Source organism: Cetorhinus maximus, chromosome 21, assembly GCF_964194155.1.
Source record: "Cetorhinus maximus chromosome 21, sCetMax3.hap1.1, whole genome shotgun sequence".
NCBI classification, from domain to species: Eukaryota; Metazoa; Chordata; class Chondrichthyes; order Lamniformes; family Cetorhinidae; genus Cetorhinus; species Cetorhinus maximus.
This window is the reverse complement of record NC_135899.1, coordinates 1,341,844-1,368,477: the sequence shown is the minus strand read 5'-3', so window position 1 is coordinate 1,368,477 and position 26,634 is coordinate 1,341,844. Positions and strand designations below refer to the sequence as shown.

The window sequence follows — 26,634 nt, the reverse complement described above, 5'->3', positions numbered from 1 at the left end:
CTAACCTCATCCAAACAGACAACAGTACAGTGATCAGGAAGAGAAATGTACTGGTTGCCACACAGAAGAAGCCTCCAACTCTGTGGAAGCAGTTAGCTACCCAATCGAACAGGCCAGAGATGCTGCATTCATCCACCAATCCAGATGTCAACCTGGCTGGTGAACCTGAGCCATCTACCAATTTCCCACCCGCCCAGCAAGGCTCAAACCCCCAATCCCCTCCAAAGGAGAAGAGGACTCCTTCCAGTAGACTTATGAAACCATCACAGTGGTTCTCCTCATCAAAAAGGAATGGGAAAAAGCAGAGGACCTAAGAGAGTGAAAGAAGGTTAAGGACTGCAACACACCAGGGTTAAAGTCATGGTTTGTTTGATCTTCACAATAGAGAAATGGGAATCAGTGACTTGGTGGGAGATGTCATATATGGGGTTAATTCTAACTGTGTAATATGCTAATGAGAGACAGTGTACATCATTGCAGGAAGTGATGCAATGTCACATGATCTCTCTCGTACAACCTCATGGTAAGATGTGGCCCACCATTAGATGTGTTCCAATAAAGTTAGTGTTTTCCTTATCTCAGCAGACTCTGGGACTATTCTTTATTAGCCTAACAATACCAAGAATATTATAAAAAGGACTGGAAGACCATCAGTTATCCAACTTCCCTTTCCTCCATCCAAAATCCATATGGAGAGCAGCAGAACCAGACAGGGAGAATTTGATACAAGCTAAAGGGCTTCTGCAGGAACATGAGAAGAGTGTGTCCTGCTGCTCTGAATTTTCCCAATTCTCACAATAACCACTAATTGGGTGGCAATCTCATGTTTCCTTTTCACTGATACACCAATTAGCCATAGCATAGTCAAATCCCTTCATTCACATTCTGGTCTATGTTAACTGTTTGTTGAACTGTGACACTCTCTCTGCACTCGACCCAGATCTCAGTCAGCATTTGGAGGGATGAGCTGTGTAACAAGTAGATCCCTTAACTGAAAATGGGAAATGGCTGCACTTGGTTACCACACTGTAGGTCAGGTACACACTCAATGGATTAGGTAGAATATTCAGCACAAAAACAGGCCATTTGGCCCAACCAACCGGTGCCGATGTTTATGCTCCGCTTGGTCCTCTTCCTATCTTCCCTCATCTAAATCTATCATTGTAACTCTCAATTCCGTTCTCCCTCATGTGCTTGACTAGCTTCCCCTTAAATACATCTTTACTATTTGCTTCACCCATTCCCTGTGACTCCCACATTCTCACCATCTCTGGGTAAAGAGATTTCTTCTGAATCTCGTATTGGATTTATTGGTGACTATTTTTATTGCTGCCCTCGAGTTTAGCTTTTCCCCACAAGTGGAAACATTGGGCTGATTTTTTTTCTGAAGGGAGTCACGTTCCGCTGCTGGAGCCTAAAGCTGGAGACGACCTCGTTGTGACAGAGAGTGGGACCCTGGAGCAAGATTTTACCGGGGGCGGCCAATTAAGAGGCTGCAGTCAGGGCTACTGGACAATTGAGGATTGTAGGCCGCCTCCTGAGCTGCCAGCCTAAACACATGGTCGGCAGCTCAGCAGCTTCACCAGCACCACCGCTAATGATGGTGAGGGTGCCTCAATGCCAACGCACCCTTGAAAGCCTGGGAAGTTAATATTGAACAGTTGGTGGGGGTGGGGGGGATGGTGAATATTGCGGCCACAACACCGTTGATGCAGGTCAACTTTCTTCTGGGGTCCATCCTTTGCTACAGAGCAGCAACAAAGGAAGGCCAACCCCAAGAACCCACTGGGAGCAACACTGGGAAAATGGCTGCTGGACAGGGTGGCCCTCAATTAGCCACCTGACAGGTGGCAGTGCCACTGCGGTTCTCACCATTGGTAATAAGCTGTGACATTGCCAGTGAAGCCCACATCCCGTAAATAGATTTAAAAAACAACGTTGGGATCCCCTTGTGATGCCTCCCACCGCCATATGGTCAGAGCTTCCCTCCTCTCAGCCCATCACAACAGGGCTGAGAAAATTCAGCCCATTCTCTCTGTATCCACTCCAGCAAAACCTTTCAGAATTTTAAAAACCTCTATTCCCTTTTTCCAAACTGAGAGATCCAGCCCGTTGTTCTTTTCCTAAGAGCTAGAACATCGCAGTTTAAAATGTTACATTGAAACATTGAAGTACATTCCCCACCCCCGCCCCTGCCCACGTCTCTCCCTCTGCTCCGTGTCTAAACCTTCTCCTTAAATGCAAACATACATGTTTTGGTTGTTGGTTGAATTCCTGCCATTTGATTTCTGTAGAAGTTCACTTTCGCCCCCAATCCACTCTCAGTTCCGGATGTAGATCCGGATTTTGAACAGGAATCACATGAGCTCCCCTGCACTGGGTGAGATGCTGAGCGACTGGAATGTGAACTCACGGTGAACTCAGAACTCCACTGGTCACCCTGCAGTCAGAGATAGGATCCCAACTTCACAGGAGCTGCTGGAGCTCGTCTGCTGGACATCGGGAACCGACTATCTTTAAGGCAATCGGGGAAGTCACCTCGATTAGTTTTACAGAACAAAACGGGAAAAATGTTTAATTGCAGAATTGGGCTAATAATTTAAGCGTGGTGCCTCAGGACGGGCCAGCAATACCTTCTTTATGTTGTCCACCTCCAGCCTTGAGCACAGCAGCACATTTGGTCAATCCCTAAAGCCAATGGAGAGGCAGTGATGGGGAGGGGTAGATGGGGAGGGGTAGGGGCAGTGATGGCGAGGGGGAAGGGGTGGTGATAGGGAGAGGGAGGGGACAGTGATGGGGAGGGAGAGGGCAGTGATGGGGAGAGGGAGGGGTTAGTGATGGGGAGAGGGAGGGGACAGTGATGGGGAGAGGGAGGGGACAGTGATGGGAAGGGAGAGGGCAGTGATGGGAAGGGAGAGGGCAGTGATGGGGAGAGGGAGGGGGCAGTGATGGGGAGAGGGAGGGGACAGTGATGGGAAGGGAGAGGGCAGTGATGGGGAGAGGGAGGGGTCAGTGATGGGGAGGGAGAGGGCTGTGATGGGGAGAGGGAGGGGACAGTGATGGGAAGGGAGAGGGCAGTGATGGGAAGGGAGAGGGCAGTGATGGGGAGAGGGAGGGGACAGTGATGGGGAGAGGGAGGGGACAGTGATGGGAAGGGAGAGGGCAGTGATGGGGAGAGGGAGGGGACAGTGATGGGGAGAGGGAGGGGTCAGTGATGGGGAGGGAGAGGGCTGTGATGGGAAGGGAGAGGGCAGTGATGGGAAGGGAGAGGGCAGTGATGGGAAGGGAGAGGGCTGTGATGGGGAGAGGGAGGGGACAGTGATGGGGCGGGGGAGGGTCAGTGATGGGGAGGGGGAGGGGTAGTGAAGGGGAGCGGGAGGTTCAGTGATGGGGAGAGGGAGGGTCAATGATCGGGAGAGGGAGGGGACAGGGATGGGGAGGGGACAGGGAGGGGGAGGGGCAGTGATGGAGATGGCAGCAGTAATGGGGTCGGGGCTGTCAGTGATAGTAAGATTGGGCCATTCAGGTTGATGATAAGTGAAGTTGTTCCACTCTGTGCCCTGGAGTTGATGAAACATTGTCACTTCTCAATTGCACATTGAGATATTTCTATTGAACATCACTGGGTCAGCAGCTTATAGAGCCGGTTTTGCTCAATTCAACACTGGCTGTGTTCAAGACAGCCCCATTTTACAAAGCACTCAGTCAGGTATCAGGTCTCCCACATTTACACACTGTAAAGACTCTAACATCTGTTTTAGTGATGGATCCAGGACACCTCTTTTACTATATTCACCAATATGACAGGCGGCACACTTCAGGTATGTATGACCACACGTTCTATCCCTGCCCAAGCACACAGCACCAACCTATTGTTTGTCCCACATCTTTCCAAATCTTTCCATTCCTCTCCATCTGTATCAACAATTGGTGAACGTTTGTTGCTGAACACAATGCAGTAGATTTTACTCTTTATCCTGGATATTTCCTAATGCTGGATGGGAAAGACTAAAATCTGTCCAATTTTGGATATGATGACAGAAATGGCATGATTCACATCATCATATTGTTTACAGGATTTCTGCATCAGAACAATTTCGTTCATTGTTATCATTTACACAATTCACATTATCTTACACAGTGTTTCACCAGAGGGTTTGTACACGTCAGCAAGTTTAGTCTGGAGCCTAGCGCAATGGGATACCGAACCCCCTGGCCTCTGACCCCACTCAAAGTGACCCCTACCTGTCTTTCTGGGTTTGCTGACCATTATCTAACCATCCCCATTTCCATCCCTTCTCCCTCCCCTCACCCTGAGTATAACTCCAGCCCATTGTGTCTCTCATTGGGATTGAGGTTGATTTCCATTATCAGACAAACCAATCAGATTTTCCTTCTACCTCCTGTTTCTATCAGATATATTTAAGAACTGTGGGGTAATTTCTGCTGTCTGATTTTCAAATCTCTCCCGCATGGAATTTTACAGCAATGAAACAGGCCAGGAGCTTATGTTCCACACGAGCCTCCTCCCACTCTACACCACCTCATCCCATCACCATAACCCTCTATTCCTTTCTCCCTCACGGATTTATCCTGATTCCCCTTCAATGTATCAATACTATTCACTTCAACCGCTCCCTGTGACAGTGAGTTCCACATTCTAACCTTTCTCTGGGTAAAGAAGTTATTCTAAATTTCTTACTGAATTCCTTAGTGACCATTTTATGATTTAGAGTCGAATGTTGATGCCCCCCTCCCTCATGTGCTTCTACCCTATTGAACCCTTTCATACCTTTATAAAAGCAAAATACTGTGGATGCTGGAAATCTGAAAAAAACCCAGAAAATGCTGGAAAACCTCAGCGGGTCTGACAGTATCTGTGGAGAGTGAAAAACAAAGTTAACGTTTCAAGTCCGTATGACCCTCCTTCTGAGACCCCTCTACCCGCCTGCAGAAAGGTCATATGGACTCGAAACATTAACTTTGTTTTTCTCTCTCCACAGATGCTCTCAGACCTGCTGAGCTTTTCCTTTCACACCTTTCCCAGCTCACCTCTCAGCCAGTCTATTCATTCTCCTGGGAGCTGTAACCTGTTCGTTCTGGTAATTATTGGTTTTTTTTTGTGCATTTCACCAGTTCTCCTCTCCTTTTTGTGAAACCATCTTTCTATCTGTGTGTCCACAGCAATGAGAATTGGCAATTATCAGCAGTTTATAACAATGTGAGTGTAATTTCTGCTTTCTGGATGTAGACAGTCAGTCTCTGTCAACTCAGATTTGTGGTTTGTTTATTTTATTTATTTATTACTGCAACACTTTGTGGAATTCAGCCAGAGATTAATCCATCTCCTTCTCCTCCCCCATCCCAACACATTGCCTTTCCTTCCCAGTGGAACCTTTCCTTTTCCACAATGCAGCATTCTCCACTCACCCTAGACCAATGTCTTTTCCCCATCCAGGGTAGTGGTTTGACAATGGGCCATCACATTGAGTAGCTGCTGCTGTTATTCCTCCGCAGACCTGTTCATCTTTCCATTCACTCGACTGAGTTTCTTAAAATTTAGATTCTCTTCCTTCTCTTGTGGTTCTCTTTTCCTTCCTGTAATAGTTCCCCTAATCACTTCTTGTATTTTTTTAACTCTACTCTTTCCCTTTTCTCCCTCCCTCTGGCTTCTGTATCTTTCCCATTCCCCTTATCGGTCACACTGATTGGTGATGTGGGATATCAGGGCTGATACCTCCAGGGTTGACATTGTGTCTCTTCGCCATGTCACAGCCTGTTGACACCGTTTCCTGGTGTATTTCTAAAGGTCTGGGTCTCACTCTACCAACACTGAGACCCGCAGGGGGCTGAGGGCCACAGGATTCCTTGTATCAGGTCAGGATTGAAGCAGGAGGCCAGGGGGCTGGGAAAGGGAAAATCAAGCAGAATGTGGACCCGGGCCCCACTCACCTCTCACCAGGTTGGACAGTCAGAGTGATCCCAGGAAGGTAAACCCCTAGATGGGAGCAGATTCCAGTAACCCAACCTGGAGTCATTTAAGTACACCGGAATTCCTGGGAATTCCTCCGAGTGGGATTTTTTTAAAGAAAAGGGTTTGAATAAAACACAGTGAGAAACTGTGTGATTTTAACTTTCTCCCAGCTCCAGCCTCTCTGACTCTGCATCCGAGCACACAGAATCCGCGGCTCATCCTGTCTGAGGACCCGACCAGTTTGCTTCTCCCACTGCAATGTAGGAATTGCACAGCCCCCTGTGTCCTGGAATCAGAGGGATTCACATCAGGGAGACATTACTGGGAGCTGGAGGTGGGGGGCAGGAGTGGTTGGGCTCTGGGAGTGACCCGAGAGTCTGCCGAGAGGGGAGACAGAATCGAGCCCAGATCTGAGGCGGGATACTGGATTGTGTGGCTAAATCCTCTTGATCCCTATCTTGTCAGAACCTCCCCAACGAACCCCGCCCGCCGCGGCCCGCCCCGCCCCCGCGCCTCCCGCCACCACCCCCCCACCACCCCGCCTCACCTCGAGTGGGAAACCCCGGAAGATCGGGTCGTCCCTGGACGATGAGGATGGACAGTTGTCATTTTACAACATGGACAACATGTCCCATCTCCACACTTTCACTGATAGAACCTTTCCCATCTTCACTTCACCACTGGATGAAGAACCACTGACAACGAGGGATTAAAAATTACTAACAGATCCATCCCATAATTTCACACCCTCTCTCAACCTCCTATAAACTGCCGGTGGTCGCTCTCAGTTACAGGTCGTGCAGATGGTCCTATATCTAGTATAACCCAGTGACAATGTCTTGTTGGTTATGTTGCTTTGGCTAATCAGTGCGGATAACCACCCCCCTGTCCATCACTTTAGCTCGAGGTTATATTTTATTTTATTTTATTTTAACTCTTCCTGAAGGTCATTTACTAGTGCTTACCAGATACTTTCATAGATAAGAGGGTACAAGACAGGTCCAATTGACTTAGGAATGTCAACATGAATCCTGAATCAGGAGACCTCGATATTTCTAGGAACTGTTTATGTGTTTTTCCAGTGTGAGAAAGAAGTTTCTCTATGAACGTGACCTTATGCTCTGCTGACCAATTCCATAAGAATTCTATTGTCATTCTGAAAAGTACCATTTCTTACAGTAGGACTAACCTCATGTATATGTCCATAAATACACAGATATTGACTTTACAGATGTATTTCATTTCTGTCACTGTCTCAATGAGAATATCGGGGAGATGGTGTTTTTGAACTCACTTTGATGATTGATCTTGCAACTACTAACTTGATACTTTATTCAGCACAGAAGAGCCAGAGTGTGAATGAGGCTCTGTGATTATTACATTAGAATGCAGCTTATCAGAACAGGATGCAATATATGCTCTTTGCATAGATTTTATATCATTGAATAATGTGGAGAAAAGTTTATTTTCCTTTTATTTGGCCAACTCAGTTATATGAATAAATTTCATGGCCATGATGATATGTTGTCATTAATCTGCACTTTGTAAGAGCTTGGGAAATAAAATTTTAAACTTCAAAAATTAAAAAATGTCTATATTTCTCAAGAAGGGCCAGCAGTGGGGCTTTATTGAAACTTCCTGAACACCACAGGTGAAATAACATTTGGGGCATTGCAAACTCCTGTGTGCTGTAATGGTTTAACATCCAGAATATTGTAATGTCTATTCTATCTCCAGGGTGTTGACAGGGAGGGGACAGGTTCAGACTGCTCAAACACCCCTGAAATTTCTATGTTGTGTTTAGTGTCTCTGACCACTCCTTCTTTGGAAGGCATGTGAATCTGATCACTTGATAGAAAACAGAAAGAACCGTTCAAGACCGATCAGTTCTGTAACTTGATCAGAAGAACCCTATTCATTGGGCTTATGCTTCTAGTTATTCACTGTGATATTGAACAAAAACTTCCATTTACATAGCACCTTTGATGTAATGAAACATCCCACAGCGTGTCACAGGATCATTATAAAATTAAGTACGATCCTGAGACATGTAAGGAGATATTAAATGAGATGACCAAAAGCTGGTGAAAAAGTTACATTTTCAGGAGTGTCTTAAAGGAGATAAATGAAGTAGAGAGGTGGGGAGGCGAAGGGAGGGAAGTCCAGAGCTTGGGGCCGAGGCAACTGAAGACATGGCCACCAATAGTGCAATGATTATCATTTTGGGGATATACAAAAGGCCAGAATTCGGTGAGTGCAGATATCTCAGAGGGTTGTGGGACTGGAGATTACAGAGAAAGGGAGAGAGATGAAGCCATGGAGGGATTTGAAAACAAGAACGATAATGTTAGTAAATAGGAGCAGGAGCAGGCCATTCAGCCCCGCGAGCTTGCTCCACCATTCTATATGATCATGGTTGATCGTCTATCTCAATGCTATGATCCTGCTCTCTCCTCATACACCTTAACACCTTTAATGTCTAGAAATCTATTTATTTTATTCTTAAATATATTCAGCAACTTAGCCTCCACAGCTCTCTTTGGTAGAGAATTCCAGAGGTTCACCATCCTCTGAGTTAAAGGATTTCTCATCATTGCAGTCCTAAGTGGCCTAGCCCATATCCTGAGACTGTGACCCCACGCTCTGGACCCATCAAACAAAGGAAACATCATCCTTTCATCCAGCCTGCCAAGCCCTGTCAGAATTTTATGTCTCAATGAAATCTCCACTCATTCTTCTAAACCCCATTGAATACAGGCCTAGTCAACCCAATCTTTCCTCATATGCCAATCCTGCCATCCCAGGAATCAGTCTGGTGAACCTTTGCAGCACATGTCTCCGGCAAGTATGCCCTTTCTTAGGTAAGGGGACCAAAACTGCATGCAGTACTCCAGGTGTGGTCTCACCTGTACAGCTGAAGTAAGAGAACCTTGCTGCTGTACTTAAGTCCTCTCGCAATGAAGGCCAAAATACCATTTGCCTTCTTAACTGCTTGCTGCACCTGCATGCTTGCTTTCAGTGACTGGTGTACAAGGACACCGAGGTCCCTTTGTACATCAACATTTCCCAAACTATCATCATTTAAATGATACTCTGCCGTTCTGTTGTTCCTACTGAAGTGGATAACTTCACACTTATCCACGTTTTACTGATTCTGCCATGTATTTGCCCACTCCCTCAACCTGCCTAAATTGCCTTGAACCTTCTTAACACCCTCCTCACCGCTTGCATTCCCACCAAGTTTCATGTCATCGGCAAACTTGGAACTATTAGCTCCCTCATCCAAATCGTTGATATATATTGGGAATAGCTGGGGACCAAGCATTGATCTCTGTTGTACTCAACTAGTCACACCTGCCACTCCAAGAAAGACCCATTTATTCCTACTCCCTGTTTCCTATCTGCTAATCAATTTTCAGTCTATGCCAATATATTACCCCAATCACGTGCTTTAATTTTGCACACTTACCTCTTATGTGGGACTTTCCCAAAAGGTCTCTGAAAATCCAATACACCACATCCACTGATTCTTCCTTATCTATTCTGCTTGTTACATCCTCAAAAAACTCCAGTAGGTTTGACAAATATGACTTCTCTTTCATAAATTCATGTTGACTTTGTCTAATCCAATTGATATTTTCTAAGTGTCCTGTTATCACAGCCTTTAAAATAGACCCTATCATTTTCCCTACAACTGATGTTAGGCTAAAATTTTAAAATCAAGATGTTGCTTGACAAGGATCCAATGTAGGTCAGTGAGCACAGAAGTGATGGGTGAATGGGACTTGGTGTGAGTTAAGACATGGGCAGCAGAATTTTGGATGACCTCAAGTTTATGGAGGGTAGAATGCAGGAGGTCAGTCAGGAATGTGTTGGAATCGTTGAGGTAATGAAGGCATGAATGTGGATTTCAGCAGTAGATGAGGTGAGACAGGGTGGAGTCAGGTGATATTATAGAGATGGAAATAGGCAATCTTAGTGATGGGATGAATATGAGGTCAGTAACTCATCTCGAGATCATATGTGACAAAAGGTTTCCAACAAACTGACTGAATCTGAGAATGTTGCCAGAAAAATACAAATGGAAGGAAGTGAGAGTAGTCCCACCAGCTGGAAGACAGTAGAGAGGCGTCGGAGGAGGATGGTGTGGTCAACCATGTCAAAGGCTGCAGACAGGTCCAGAAGGACAAGGAGGGAAAGTTTGTCTTTGTCACAGTCACACAGGATGTCATTTTGACTTTGATAAGAGCTGTTTCTGAACTGTGGCAGAGGCAGAAACCTGATAGAAAGTTTCAAACATGGAGCTGCAGGGAATATGGGAATGGTTAGGAATGGATTTGGGAGGTGACAACATGTTCAAGGACTTTGGAAATAAAAGGGAGAAGGGAAGTAATTTGCAAGGACTGTAAGGTCAAGTCTTGGTGTTTTTGAGGAGAGGGCTGATGATGACAGGTTTAAAGAAGACAGAGACAAGACCTGAAGAATAGAGAACAGTGATGAAGATATGAACAGACTAGTAAACAGGGCTTTGGAAGCTGTAGTCTGACAAGAATAGATTTTTCAGTTTTATTTGCTTTCTTTCTATTGTTAGATTAATGAAAATAATCAGTTAATAAGACAGCTCTAAAACCACAGTGACCCTGATTTGGATGTAAATTCATTATGAACATGCACTATCAATGAATACATTCTGTGGGTGAAATTGGTTTTGGGCAGTAATGGGAAATTCAGTTGGATCAGGGACTTGGAAGGATGTACGGGAACAACAGCAGTTTGTGGTGAAAATCCTGGTGGACCCTCTCACCAGTGGGATCTCACATGCAGCACACGACATTGTTGGAGAACTGTGCTCGATTATCCTCCCACTCACATCACTTAATAAAAACATCATGGGCAATGAGAGTGCAATGTTTCAATAAACTGCCTACACCATGTGAGTCTCCGCCAGTTACACACAGACTCATCAATTCTACCCTGGATCTTCACACTGCTGGTGGAATCCATCATATCCAGCACAGATGCACCTGATCAAGGATAAAAAAAATACATGGGAAATCTACGCAACACAAATGGAAAGAAGCCAGGTTAACATTCCGGGTATCAGCCCTGGATCTGAACTGGGAGCTGAAAGATTAGCAAGGACCTGTGTAGGGCTGAGGGAAAGAAAGAGAGGGAGTGAAGAAATAAATAGATGGTGAATTGTGGAGAGGGAGTTAGTGGGCAGAGTGAGCTGTGAACTGCAGGAACCCGGGCGGCCGGGCAGGGAGCTGCTGCCTGTAATGTTGTTCCACAGGCGGAAGGTGAAGCTACAGCGCCGGATTTCAGATGGGATCCAGCTTGTAGTTTCTTCCTCCCAGGTGTGGAGGGACCGTGACCTTCACTCACTCTGAGACCTGTGGGTGTCCAACACCCAGTTTCACCGCCATCTGATCCCCCAAGGTATTTCCCCTCATAAGCCGACTTTCCCCTTCACTCGAGCTGCTTTCCCACCCTGCCCATTGGCCTCAGTTCCCCAAGGGGCCGCCAGCTTCACTCACTCTGAGGTGGAACCAGAAGAAATTTCCTTGAATGTACAATTCCTGAGTCTGTTCTGTCATCAGTCTGAGTGAGATGAAGGAACTTAAATAGGAACGGACGCGTCCAGTGACAATGATGTTGTCAATAAGGGTTTCTAACCCTCACCCTGTCAGATGTGTCTCAGTTTAAACGGTGTGGAACTGTTGAGCGGAGGAACTCGGCCCCGCTGCGGAGTGAGTGAAGGCGGCTGAAGAGCGGCTGAGGTGGGATGGGGAGACCGGGAAACAGCCCAGAGCCCCTGGAAAGACCGGAATTAGAAAGTTTCAGTGTCCAAATTCATCAGTGGAGATATTGAGGGAGACACGGGGACGTTGCTGGATAGTCAGTCCGCCTCTCCCTATATGTAAAATCAGACGCTACCGAGAAGAGCGAATAACAGCAATTCCCTGAGAAGGGCAGTAAATTTAGTCGGGGAATCAATGAACTAAATGTTGAACACAGCGCATTGCTCCTTTAAAGTGGGGGATTTTTTTGGTGAATGTTTTTCAGATTGACAGCGGGATCTCGGTTATCTATGAGAAAATGAGTTGGAGTCAAACTGGGTTTGAATAAAATGAGTAAATGGAACAGAGCGTGTTTTTAAACTGATTTCTCTCAGTCTCCGGGTTAGTGCCCCAGCAGGATAAGCCTGTTGTTTTCTGGGTGAAAAAGGATATCCATTTGTCATTTAATTTGGAAACATGGTTTTGTGGGCACACACTGGACACGTGGTTATATCAACAAAATCAAACAAAAGCTAAACAACTGAGTATGAGAGTAAGTATGGGAAACTCTATTTTTGACCCATTTCCATTTCTATTGGGGGTCCCAGTCTCACAGCAGATGGTCGAGGTTCCAGCGTTGTTTATTTCTCGAGAGAGAGGAAGAGGAGGTGATCGGTGGGAAATCTCATGTGTGATAAGACGAATGGGCGGTCGGAAGAAGGTTTCCGGGAGCAGGATGGAGCCCAGAGGAATGGACAGGAGGGTCGGTAATGTCCTCTGGACGAAAAACGGTAGTAATCTGCTTCTCTATTCCTCTCTCCGTCTCTATATCGGAAAAAGCTTGTGTCATGTCTGGACGGTTTACTGTGTGAATGGTGAGCTGTTTCTGAAGAGATGCACAAGGTTAGTTGATGATATTCTGCCAAACTAATGTGCAGATTGCAGGAATATTATTTTCAGGAGGGGATTAGGTGAGATATGGAATTCTCCTCACACCTCTGAGAATTGGCTAATTTCAGTCCAGGCTAATAGCAGAAACATAATTTCTGGTTATAAGGCGATAAGAATCCGATGAGTAGATTAGTTTTGGTTGCTGTAGTACAGCCAGCTCACATAATGGACTCCTCGATTGTTCTAAACTTTCACATGGGTCTGTGGAGTGGGAGTAGAGTCAATAGGATCCACAGCACCAACCTTCTGGTAACTTAATACATTACTGGGAAAGGCTGGTGAGATGAATGGAGGAATTCACACTGGGCAGTCATGGTGTCGTGCACTGATGCTGGATCGATGGTACATTGTGGAGATCCTGTCTGATCACTGATCTAGAATTTCTTGATGCTGACACTGGATCCGCTTTCAGTTTATGAATTCAGTTACACGGCGCAGTGAAAATGTGTTGCACATTGAAGTGAAGGACACTGGGTCTCATGGATACCTCATATCACCTTAACCCCTACCTCTCCCCGTCACCGGGGGAGGAAGATACAATCTAAGGGAGAATTGTGATAGTCTGTAGAGTTTGATTTAAAAAACTTGAGGTTGAATTTCCATGGGTAGATTCTCTAGACTGTCCACTGTATTTACTGGGAACCTGCAGCGATCCCGGAGAAATGGTGTAAACGACACCGGCAGGATTTCCACTGCTCTTCCGCCGAAGTTACAGCCAAATCTGGGCACCGCACTTTGGGAAGGCTGACAAGGCCAAAGGGATGTTGCAAGGGCAGATTTACCAGAATGCGACCAGGGATGAGGGACTTCAGTTAAATGGTGAGACCACCAAAGTGACGATTGAGAGAATCATCGTGGATTTAAAGGGAGAGGTCAGGAGGAGCTGGACAATATGTTTCAGTTTGTGTTTCCCATAAAGTAAAACACACCTTGGTCATCCATGCCTGGTGCTGCTTTGAGACAGAAGTATATGAAGGAGAGCAGCATCTGCCAGTCACTCACAGGACAAAATCCCCACTTCCTCCCATCCTCTCTCCACCCACCCCCAACTACCATCGGTCCTTCGCTCTCATCGCCTGGGTTCAATTATTCCCTGTTTATTCTTCATTCTGCTCTGGGTTTTGTCTTTAGGTCTCAGAGTGGGCGGGACCTGGAGCAGCAAATAACAATAATTCCTTGAGACAAAAACAAAAATTGCTGGAAAAACTCAGCAGTTCTGGCAGCATGTGTGGACAGAAAGACAGAGTTAACGTTTCGAGTCCAGACTCGAGTCATCTGGACTCGAGTAACGTTACCTCTGACTTCCTCTCCACAGATGTTGTCAGACCTGCTGAGTTTTGACAGTGATTTTTGTTTTTGCTTCAGATTTCCAGCATCCGCAGTGTTTTGCTTTTATCTTAATAATTCCTGTGTATTGCAGTGAAAGTCCTGAGGGAATTACCGAACTGAATGTGTTCAGGAGCAGCGCAGGAACATTGAAACTGAAAGTGGTTTGAATCAGGAAGTGCTGAGTGTGAACATGGCTTCCAGACAGCCGGAGGAGAGTTGGACTGAGGAGGCAATTTGTCCCATTTGTCTTGATTTCTTCACCGATCCGGTTTCACTGGAGTGTGGACACAACTTCTGCCGCTCCTGTATCACCCAGTGTTGGGAAAAGGAGATAAATTCCTGCCCGGAATGTAGAGAGGAGTTTCCGGAAAGAAACCTCAGAATAAATCGGGCCTTAGCGAATTTGGCTGAAAAAGCTCGAAAATTAAAGGTAAATCCGAAAGAGAAAGAAAGTAAATTTCACTGTGAGGAACATGAGGAAGAACTGAAGCTGTTTTGTGAAACTGACAAGAAATTGATCTGTGTGATTTGTGTGGCTTCGCGGGAACACAGAGAGCACCGCTTCCTGCCGATTAAAGAAGCTGTTGGAATCTACAAGGTAAAAGGGAACAGATTTGATGACCTGATTATTTGATCACATTTTCATGGTCTCACACTTTTATTTTCTGATTTTCTCTCCCAATCCCAGGATCGGGTGAAATCTTCCTTCGATTCTCTCACACAGAAGAAATCGGCGGTTCTAGAAATGGAGCAGCGGCAGAAACAGAAAATTTCCCAAATTAGAGTAAAGTCTCCCTGTGCTGAGCTTCCAAATTTAATTCATTATTTTGTTGTTTGTATTACATAGAAATATTATTTTTAACGTTTCCTCTTCTAGGAACAGTCGAGCAGTCTGCAGACCCACATCACATCCGAGTTCACTAAAATGCACCAGATTCTCAGTGAGAAGGAGCAGCGTTTAATCCGAGATCTCAGGGAAGAAGAGGGAAAAATTCTGAAAACAATGGAGGGAAACCTTCGTGAAATTCAGGAGAATTTAAATTCTATTCAGGAGAAACTCTCACAGTTGGAAAAACTGTTGGAACAAAAGGACGGAGTGATATTTCTGAAGGTGAGGGATTATATTTCAGTTTAGTTCAGTGAAAGTGCACAGTCACAGCATGATCCACACGAGCCTCCTCCCATCCTACTTCATTCCCCCTGTCAATATATCCTTCTGCTCCTTTCCCCCTCATGTGCTTATCGAGCTTCCGCTTAAATATATCTGCAATGTTTGCCTCAGTGGGCGGAATTTAATGTGCTCCCACTGAGGCGAGTTTGGTGATGGTAGGGATAGGAGGGGGGTGGATGATGGGTGGGTACCCTGCCCCCGTTCAGCCTCTGACCTCCTTAAGTCCATACCAGGAAGGCTGGTGAACTGCCTTCCCACTGCCTGTTGAGCCCCTGAAGTGGACAATTAGTGTTCACTTAAAGGTCTGGTCTCACTGCCGCTGGTATTCACCCAGCAGCAGGCAGGGAACTCACCATGAGGGAAGCTCAATAAATAAATCCTGTCCGGGTTGCTGCTGTGTTTCTCAGGGGGGTCCCACGTTCAAAAGCACTCAGTGCCTGACTGAGGGTCCCAACATCGTGTGGTGGGTAGGGGTCACTGAGAGCTATCCCACTGCAGATGCAGCCAAGCTCCCCCACTCCGCTCTTGCCGGCGACTCCGAACCCGTGACCCCATTCCATCCATCACTCGCCTGTGGATCAGGTCCCTCCCCAGTGGTGTTTCTGAGCAATGAAGAGGTGCCAGCCTCTGATTGGCCGGCAGCTCTCAGTAGGCGGGACGTTTATCCCGACATTTCTTCATCCCAGGGAAGGCCCACCGCTGCCCAATGAAGAGCCTGATTGCCATTTAATGTGACAGGTCTTCCCAAAAGCAGGTGGCGTGGGGTCCTTGCCAGCTCAGCAGCTGGTGGACGAGACCATCAATACCCACGTTAAATTCCACCCGATGGCTCGGTGAGACAGTGAGTTCCGCATTCTCATCACTTTCCTGGTGAAGAAGTTTCTCCTGAACTCCTCATTGGATTTATTTGTAACTATATCATATTTAAAGCCCCTATTTTTGGACTCCCATCTCATGGAAACATCTTCACTGAATCGATCGAATCGACCCCTTTCATAATTTTAAAGATCTCTATCAGGTCTTCTCTTTTCTAGAGTAAAGTGGATCAATCTTTGCTGTTACTTGAACCCTATCAGTTCTTGTAAACTTTTTTATACTTTCTCCTGTGCTCCGATATTCTTTGTGTAGCATCTTCCTTCTCTTCTATGTCTGCAGCAATGGGAATTGACAATTCTCAGCAGCTTGTAACAATGTGAGTGTCATTCCTGCTTTCTGGATATGGACAGTCAATCTCGGTCAACTCAGATTTGTGTTTTGTTTATTTCAGGAGGAAGCATCTCAGAAGAGGAGGTAGGACATGAACTTTAGCGAAACTCAGTGCAAGTTGGTAAAATTACTCAGGCAAGTGTTTATGGTCAATTTGTAATCAACTGTTTAATACCGACAGGATTTGCAATGAATATAAAGAGCTGTCACTAGCAGATGATGTCCTGTCCATCGAAAAATTCAACGGACCTTTCCCGTGTCCAATGTGGGGAGAAATGATGAATGCCATTAACCCTGGTAAAACTCAGATAATTTCCTTTATCCTGATTTATATCCTATAATTTGAATCATTATGTATACAAATATCTTGGATAGTGGGTGGTATTTAATGGAGGTGACGGGGGTCTCAGCCGCTGGGTGGAATGTCAGGGAGAGCCTGGTGCTGCCTCTTTTAGGGAAGGCCAGTCACATCAAAAGCCACTCAGACATTTGACAGGACAGCAGCGGGCCTTCCCCCAGATCAAGGAGCATGGGGGCGGAATCACACTCGCTGAGTGCTGACGGCCAGTCAGAGGGGCGATGGCTGCTGCCAGTACGACACCAGCCTGAGGCCTAGGATCAAGGATGGACCCCGGCAGACAGGTCAGTGATGGCTGGAGGGGCTTCGTGGGACAGGGAGTTTGGTAGCAATGGCAGGGCTTTCAGTCCCCCTCGCATCTTTGGAGAAAAGAGCAGTGTTAACATTTCAGATCAATGATTCAGAGCTGAGTAAAATTAGGAATGTAAAGAAAGCCAAAAGGGGCGGTTTGGGGCTTAGCAATGTCAAAAGGCAAGGTTTGTGACAGGGTGGAGGACAGCAGAGATTAAATGATGAAAAGTTTCAGAGTACAAAAGCCAAAGGGAGTGGTAGTGGATAAAGTAAAGGATCGAAATCTGTGGCTGGATGATGTGTGGATGGCTGGATAGCAGCGGTCTGACTGAAAAGTAATGGAATAAAGAAAGAAATGTAAAAAACACACCGGAGAAAGAGAACCTAAAACAAAATGTAGGCAGAGGATCTAATCTAAAATTGTTGAATTCAGTGTTGAGGTGAGAAGGCTGCAGAGTGCTGAGTCGAATGATAAGCTGCTGTTCCTCAAGCTTCTCTTGAGATAAATTACAACACTGCAGGAGGCCGCGGATGGAAAGGTCAGAGTGGGAGCAAAATGTCAAGCGGCAGGAAGCTCGGGGTCATGTTTGTGGACTGAATACTGTTTTGTAAGAAGCACAGCTAAATCACTTTCACTTGGATGGAGTGTTTGGAGCCTTGGATGATGAGAATAGAGGAGGTGAAATGGCAGGTGTTGCATCTCCTGTGCTTGGATGGAAAGATGCTGCAGGAAAGGGAGGGGGTATTGGGGGTGACCGAGGAGTGGATCAGTGTATCACAGAGGGAGCGGTGTCTTCAGAATCCTGAAAGGGGAGGGCAGGGGATGTTGTGTTTGGTGATGGAATCAGGCTGAAAGTGGGGGAAATGGTGGAGGATGATCTACTGAATACAGATGTTCATGGATGGAAGGTGAGGACAATGGGTACCCTATCATAGCTATGAGTGGGAGGGAAAGGTGTGACAGCAGACGTGTGTGAAGTCGATCGGACATGGTGGAGGATCATGTCAACCATGGTGGGGAGAGTCCTCGGCTGAGGAAAAAGGCAGACAAATCAGGAGTCCTAGCACTCAAGGTTCAAACAGATGTGATGGAGATGGAGTAACTGGGAGAATGGAGTAGAGTCGTACAGCAAACAGGGTTTGAGGGAGTGTAATCAAGTTAGCTGTGGGAGTCATTGAGCTTGTCGTGAATATTAGTAGATATCTTATTCCCAGAAATGGAGACAGAGAAGTCAAAGGAGTGAAGGGAAGAGTTAGAGATGGACCAGGAATGTAAAATGAGGCTGGAAATTACATATATACTAACATACAAATTAGGAGCAGGAGTAGGCCATTTGGCCCATCGAACCTGCTTTGCCATTCAATAAGATCATGGCTGATCTGATTTCGGTCCTTATGGCCTCAACTCTACATTCCTGTCTACCCCCTTTGAATCCCTTATTCGTCAAGAATCTATCTACCTCTGCCTTAAAAATATTCAATGACCCTGCCTCCACTGCTCTCTTTAGATGAGATGTCTGTCGTAAACAGGAGACCCCTTATTTTTAAACTGCATGCCTCAGTTCTAGTCTCGTATGTTACCCTCGACACCATGTAGTCTCATCTTGTACAGTAACCTTTGAAATACCTTGTGAAATGCCTTCTGGAAATCTAAGTACAACAGCAGCAGCAGTGGCAGATGTTAGTGTCGTGGTCCATTTCGTGAGACTAGTAATCCTCAAGCCCATTCTAATGCGGTGGGGACATGGGTTCAAATCCCACCGTGCCCGCTGGTGGAATTTAAGTTCAATGAACAAGCTGGGAACATAAAGCTAGTCTCAGAAATGTTTTAGTTCATTCATTCATGGGGATGTGGGTGTCGCTGGCTAGGCCAGCATATATTGCCTATCCCTAATTGCCCTTGAGAAGGCGGTGGTGAGCTGCCTTCTTGAACCACTGAGGTCCTTGTGGCGTAGGTACACATACAAAGCTGTTAGGAAGGAAGTTCCAGGATTTTGATCCAGCGACAGTGAAGGAACGATGATATATTTCCAAGTCAGGATGGTGAATGGCTTGGAGGGGAACATCCAGGCAGTGGTATTCCCATGTATCTGCTGGCCTTGTCCTTCTAAATGGTAGCGGCTGTGGGTTTGGAAGGTACTGCCTAAGGTGCTGTCAAAGGTTACTAAGAATATATTTGTTGCAATTCATGGATATCATTTTGTTGATGATCTGTAAACATGGTGATGTCGGTTTGCTGTGTCCAGGTGTTGTTTTTTGCTTTTGGAAGGAGTGGGCTGTCTAAATGGAGTACCGCTATCTTAAATGCTGCTTTGAAAATTATTGTTCTGGAAATTTGCTCTCCGCACAAATCTGGCCATGATCCCTGATCAGAATAATGAGCCTGGTACATGTTTGAGGAGGCCCTTCAAATTGAGCTCACTTTTATAGATGAAACGGCTCTGATAGGCAGGTTTAAAACCTCCAAATATTAAAAATATTTAATTTGCTAAGGAAGTGATGAATGTAAACCAGTGAAACTAATCAATGTTTTAGTTCATTTTTATGATATTTTCAGGGATTTCAAACCAGATTAATCACAGATACAGAATGAGTCTTAATAAAAATGTTTATATTTTGTGACCATAAAAAGTTGTCACGCAGAAGGAGGAGATCATTCGGCCCATTGTTCCTGTGATGTCTCTTTGGTGGAGCTATCCAATTTTCCACTTCCCTCCTCTTTCCCTTAGAACCATAGAAAAGTTTCAGTGCAAAAAGAGGCCATTCAGCCCATCCTATCTGCGCCAACCAAAAAAGAGGAAAAAACTAGCCGCTCATTATCATCCCACCTTCCAGCATCTGGTCCGTAACCTTGCAGGTTACAGCACTTCAGATGCAGATCCAGATACATTTTAAATGAGTTGAGCATTTCAGCCTCAACCACCAACTTAGGCAGTGAATTCCAGATGCTCATCACCCTCTGGGTGAAAAAGTTTTTCCTCATGTCCCTTCTAATCTTTCTGCTAATCACCTTAAATCTATGCCCACTGGTAATTGATCCCTCAGCTCTAGTCTTTCAAGTCTTTCCTGTCTACACTATCTAGGCCCCTCATAATTTTGTACACCTCAAATTAGGTCACCCCTTATCCTCCTCTATTCTAAGGAAAGCAATCCTGACCTATCCAATCTCTCATCGTAGCTGCAGTTTTCAAGCCCTGGCAACAACCTTGTAAATCTCCTCTGCACTCTCTCCAGAGTAATTATGTTCTTCCTGTAACGTGGTGACCATAACTGTGCACAAAATTTCGGCTGTGGCCTAACCAGCGTTTTATACAGTTCCATCATCCCCATAGTCCTATAAACCTTTCCCTGCAAGTATTTAATCCAATTCTTTTTGCAATGTTCTTGTTGAATCTGTTTCCACTATATTTTCAAACAGTGCATTCCAGGTCACAACTCGCTGTGTAAAAGTAAAATATGCTTCTTCTGTCAATCACCTTAAATCAGGTCCTCTGGTTACCAACCCTTCTCCCCTCAGAATCATTTTCTCCTCATTTACTCTATCAAAAGCATTCATGATTTTGAGCACTTCTATCAAATCTCCACTTAACCTTCTCTGGAAAAGGAGAACAACCTCAGTTTCTCCATCTGTCCATATAACTGAAGTCCTCATTATTGGAACATTCTCGTCAGTCTCCTCTGCACCCTCTCCAATGCCTTGCCATCCTTCCTAAAGAGTGAAGTCCAGAACGGAACACAGTGCTTCAGCTGAGGCCTAACCAGTGGCTCATTAAATTTTAAAACAATCTGCTTGTTTTTCACTCTATTCCTCGAATAGTAAAGCCAAGTTTTTATTAACAGTCATCTCAACGTTCCCCGGCTCCTTTAAAGATTTGAGTATATACACCCAGGTCTCTTAGTTCCTGCACCTCCTTTAAAATTGTACCACTTTGTTCATATTGTCTGATCTCATTTTTCCGACCAAAATGTATCACCTAACATGTGTTAAATTTCATTTGCCCTGTGTCTGCCCATTTCACTGTCTATCCCTGTCTTCCTGAAGCCTGTTACTATCCTTTTCATTGTTTCCTACATTTGTGAGTTTTCAATCATCTTCAAACTTTTAAATTGGACCCTGAATACCCCAAGTTCAGTTTATTAGCATATATAGCAAAAAGATCAATGATCCTAATACCGACTCCTGGAGAACACAACTCTCCGGTCTGAAAAACAACTGTTCACCGCTATTTTCTGCTTTCCGTCTCTTAGTCAAATTTACATCCATTCCTTTTAATTCCATGAGTTTTAATATTGCTGACAAGTCTCATGTGAGACATTGTGAAATGTCTTCTGTAAGTCGTTAAACACATCGATCGCACTCCCCTCATCAAACCTCTTCACTACTTCATCAAGAACACAATCAAGACGTTTGCCTTTACCAAATCCATACTGACTTTATTATTTATTTGTGTGTTTATGTATTTTATTTTTAAATGCATACTTTTACAAAGGCCAAATCATTCTCTCTCAGATATTTGTCTCTACAATTTTCCCCGCATCCGATGATGGATTCACTGGCCTGTAATTGTTGGCTTTACCCCTCCTCCCGTTTTTAAAACAATGCGTAACATTTGCAATCCTGCAGTCCTCTGGTACCTCCTGTGGATCCAAGGAGGATTGGAAGATTGTGGGCAGAGGATCCACAATTTCCACCTTTTCTTCCATCAGTAACCTGGGATGCATCCAATCCAGAAGAAATTCCTCCTCATCTCCATTTTAAATGGGAGACCCCTAATTTTTAAACCCTGCGAACTGGTTCTAGTTTTCCCCAATGGGGGAAACATCCTCTCAGCATCGACCCTTTCAAATCCCCTTAGAATGTGATACTTTCCAATAACTTCAACTCAGATTTTTCTAAACTACAAAGGTATTGACCCAACCTGCTCAAGGTTTCCTCATAAGACAACCCCTTCATCCCAGGAATCAGCTTAGTAAACATTTCGGAACTGCTTCCAATATAAATATATTATTTATTAAGTAATTAGACCAAAACTTTACACAGTACTTCAGGTGCAGTGTCACCAATGTCCTGTAGAATTGTAGCCAGATTTCCATATTTTTATACTCCAATCCCCTTTACTAAAGACCAACATTCCATTTGCCTTCTTAATTTCTTGCTGTACTCACATGCTAACTTTTTCTGATTCATGTACAAGGACACTCAGATCCCTCTGTGCTGCAACATTGTGCAGTGCCTCTCCATGTGAATAATATTTTACTTTTCTATTCTTCCTGTCAAAGAGGGTGACCTTATATTTACCACATTGTACTCCATCTGCCATATTTTTACACTCAATCTTTCCATATGTCAATTTGCATACTTTGTATCCTCCTCACAACTTGTTTTCCTCCATATCCTTGTAGCATCAGCATATTTGGCGACAATGCAGTCAGTCACTTCATACAAGTCATTAACGTAGATCATAAATATTTGAGGCCATAACACTGATCCCTTTGATTCTCCATTAGTTACAGTTTGCCAACCTGAAAGTCACCCATTCATCCCAGCTCTCTGTTTCGTGTTAGTGAGCTAACCCTCTATCCATTCTAATATATCATGCGCAATACCTCTAATTTTGTGCACCTTGTCAAATATTTTTTGGAAATCCAAATGTACTATTTCTACTGGTTTCTCTTGTTAAACCTCCAAAGTACTCCAGTAGATTTGTTTAACACATTTTCCTTTTCACAAAACTATGTTGACTCTGCCTGATTGTGTGATCATTTTCTAAATGCCCTGCATCTACCTCCTTAATAATGGATTCTGGCACTTTCCCAATGAGAGACGTTGGATTAACTGACCTACAGTCTCTTGCTTTCTGTCTCCCTCCGTCCTTGAATGGTGATGTGACATTTGTAGTTTTCCAATCCACTGGGACCTTTCCACAATCATGGAAATTTTGGAAGATTACAGTCAATGCATCCACTATCTCTGCAGCTACTTCCTTTAAAATGCTAGGGTGCAGGCCTTATGTCCAGGGGAACTGTCAACCTTACGGTCCCAATAGTTTTCCTAGTACCTTGTCTCTAGTGATTGTGATTGTTTTAAGTTCCTAGCTCCCTCCCCCCCACCGCCCACCCTGGGTTTTCTGCTATTCTTGGGATACTTTTTTGTCTTCTACTGTGAAGACTGATACAAAATACATGTTCAAAGTCTCTGCTATTTCCTTCTTTCCCAGTCTCACCCTCTAAGGGAACAACCCTCACCTTAGCTACTCTCTCCCTTTTTATATCATTGTAGAAGCTTTCACTGTTTGTTTTCATATTCCTTGCTAGTTTTCTCTCACACTCTAATTTGTCCCTTTTTATTACCATTGTTGTCATCCTTTTCTGGTTTCTAAAAAAAATCCCAATATTCTGGGCTACCACTAATCTTTGCAGCATTGTACATCTTTTCTTTCAATTTGATATCATCCTGAACTTCCATTGTTATCCACGAACAGTGTATCCTTTCCATGTACTCTTTCTTTCTCAATAGAATAATAGCTTCTTGAGAGTCATGAAATATATCCTTAAATATCTGCCACTGCTTCTCTACTGTCTAACCTTTTAACCTATTTTCCTATTTCACCTTAGCTAACTCTGTCTTCATAACCTTGTAATTGTCTTTAATTGTCTTCTCACCTTGAATGTGAAATTCTATCATGTTACGATCACTCTTACCAAATTGATCCTTTACTATCAGGTCATTAATTAACCCTGTATAAACACTTATTACCACGTCTAAAATAGCCTGTGCCCTAGTTGGGTCCAGAACATATTGTTCAAAGAAACATTCTCAAATACAGCAGAAACTCATGCCCCAGTCTACCATTGCCAGTTTGATTTGTTCAATATATTTGAAGATGAAAATTTCCCACGTTTATTGCCATCTCTTTCTTACAGGTCTCCATTATTTATTGACTGATACTCTATCTTATAGTGTAGCTACTTTCCGGAGGCCAAGAAGCATTCCACCAGTGACTTCTTTCCTTTACTATTTCTAATCTCCACCCAAACTAATGCTATATTTTGATTCTCTAAACGAAAGTCATTTCTCACGACTGCACTGATCTCATCCCACAGCACCGCAATCTCCACCACGCGTAGGGTAAGAGGACAGGTCCCAAATCCATCCCACTGGAACAACGATTGATCACCGTGCTGTTCACACCAACCTGACCCACATCGTTCATCCAGCCAAGGAGGCTGAGTCACTATGGCAACATGCACTTCTCCATTCATGTTATAGCCTGGAACTATAAATAGTGATGGTCAAGGCTCCAATTTTAATTCTATCGCATAGAATCTTTCCCACTTTTACCACCTGCCATTCGCAGGATTTACAAGTTGATCCTCAACCTTTTCAGTTGTGTTACGAACACACATTCCTTGGCATCAAGTCCTGGAGTGCGGCTTGAACCTGGAGCTTCTGGCTCAGAGGCAGGAGCACTGCCCGCTGTGTCACAAGATCTCCAAAGCTCTCGCTGCAGCACTATTTGTACAATTCACCAGGAGCCTGGTCCCAGTGCAGTTCAGGTGAAGGCTGTCCCAATGGTACAGCTTCCTCTGTCCCCAGTACTGGTGTCAGTGTCCCATCCATCAAAACACTTTTCCATCTGTTCTGTAAAATATCTCCATGCCTGTGGGGAATTTGCTGGAGTAATTTGTGGGTAATTTTCATACCATAATCACACACACAGGCAACCATTCTTATACACACATAAAAAGTCTCATACTCACAGTCACACGCCTGTCACACACACACATGCGCGCACACCGATCTGCAGAAATATTTGTCGACGCACAGACACACTCATACCCCCAATCCGACAGAGTGAGTTTCCTCAATCAGTAATCTGCTCAGCAGCGTGGTGGGTGTTTGAATCCCAGATATTGTAAATCCCTTTTGTGATGCATTAAACTGGGAACAGGATTTATTTTAACATTGAGGCTCCAGTTCCAGCTTTTGTTCATTTTCTTATTTCTATCCCCACACAATCCCACAGAGCTGAGGAGGGTGGGTGTAATGTTTGATATTTCCAGAAGCAGTGACCTCCCTCTGTGGAAGTCCCAGTGTTTTCTGCTGTTGTCAGATTCTCATTTCCGCCCCTCAGGGCGGCTCTTTTTCATGTTGAGCAACAGGAAAACAAATCAAAAATGGTCAAATCGATGAAAGTCTCTCCCCCGATCCCCAGTGAGTCTCTCCCCCCGATCCCCAGTGAATCTCTCCCCCGATCCCCAGTGAGTCTCTCCCCCGATCCCCAGTGAGTCTCTCCCTCGATCCCCAGTGAGTCTCTCCCCCCGATCCCCAGCGAGTCTCTCCCCCGATCCCCAGTGAGTCTCTCCCCGGATCCCCAGTGAATCTCTCCCCCGATCCCCAGTGAGTCTCTCCCCCGATCCCCAGTGAGTCTCTCGCCCGATCCCCAGTAAGTCTCTAATTCTCTGCTTTTCTCTTCCAGTCTCTGTGACCCTGGATGTGGAAACAGCGAATCCCTGGCTCGAGGTGTCTGAGGATCTGAAGAGTTTGAGACGGACCGGGACCCGGAGGAGTCTCCCTGACACCGGGAAGAGGTTTACATTCTGGCTCTGTGCCCTGGGATCAGAGGGATTCACATCGGGGAGACATTACTGGGAGGTGGAGGTGAAGGGGAATCGGGGCTGGAGTCTGGGAGTAGCCGCAGAGTCTGTGGAGAGGGACTGGGTCAGTCTGAGCCCGGAGACTGGATTCTGGACCATTGGGCGGGATGGGGATCAGTTTAATATAAACTCCTCTCCTGGATCCCGTCTCCCTGTCGGTCAGATCCCCGGGAAGGTGGGAGTTTATCTCAGTTTTGAGTCTGGGACAGTTTCATTTTACAGCGCGGACACCAAGTCCCATCTCCACAGCTTCACTGGGAATAAATTCACTGAGAAACTTTATCCTTTCTTCTGGACCTGGGATGGAAACCAGTTCCTGAGAATCTGATCCGGATTTGGAAAAGGGGCGGGGCCTCTGGGGGGTGGGGGGGTCACATCATCCCTGACGTCACAATGACGACCTCGTTATTAGGGTCAGGGGCAGAGGTCAGGGGTTGGAGGTTAGAAACCACCATTGACAACAGGTTGTGACTTAACGTGTCATTTCATCTCCAAATTGTAAAATCCCAATCAAACTGTAAATAAAACCAATACAAATATAAACGTCAGAGGATTAAAATAAAATGTAAATTAAACATATTGTGTGTCTCCTTCCTTCATTTACACCCTGCTTCAGTCAGTCAAACCACCCAGTCCCACCCTCCATCTCTTCACCTGTTTCCCAGTCTGTAGCTGGGGTTTTTTTCTGTGTTTCCATTTCTCACTCTGCACCCAGAACATGAAAACCTGAGAGAGAAATCCAGATATTGAAGGGTGACAATACTGCATTTCCATGGCAATTGGGAATTTATATTTTTCTCTCTTCAACCCCCTCACTTCAACCTGACCCTTCCCCAGAGTTCATGCTGAGACTCTCTTTCCACACTCCCTCTCAGTTTAACACTGACACACTCCTTCCTCACACCCTAAAGGGCCA

At 45.1% G+C, this 26,634-nt stretch overlaps 1 protein-coding gene across 1 annotated transcript; it reads left to right on the top strand.

The window, feature by feature from the left end:
• Positions 1 to 14,063: 14,063 nt before the first annotated feature.
• Positions 14,064 to 26,273, top strand: LOC144695550 (zinc-binding protein A33-like). The gene is made up of 6 exons (XM_078566424.1): positions 14,064 to 14,632; positions 14,723 to 14,818; positions 14,912 to 15,145; positions 16,473 to 16,495; positions 16,593 to 16,708; positions 25,541 to 26,273. The coding sequence occupies exons 1-6, from the start codon at positions 14,225 to 14,227 to the stop codon at positions 26,044 to 26,046; spliced, it is 1,383 nt and encodes a 460-aa protein (XP_078422550.1). The 5' UTR covers positions 14,064 to 14,224; the 3' UTR covers positions 26,047 to 26,273.
• The last annotated feature ends 361 nt before the right edge of the window (positions 26,274 to 26,634 follow it).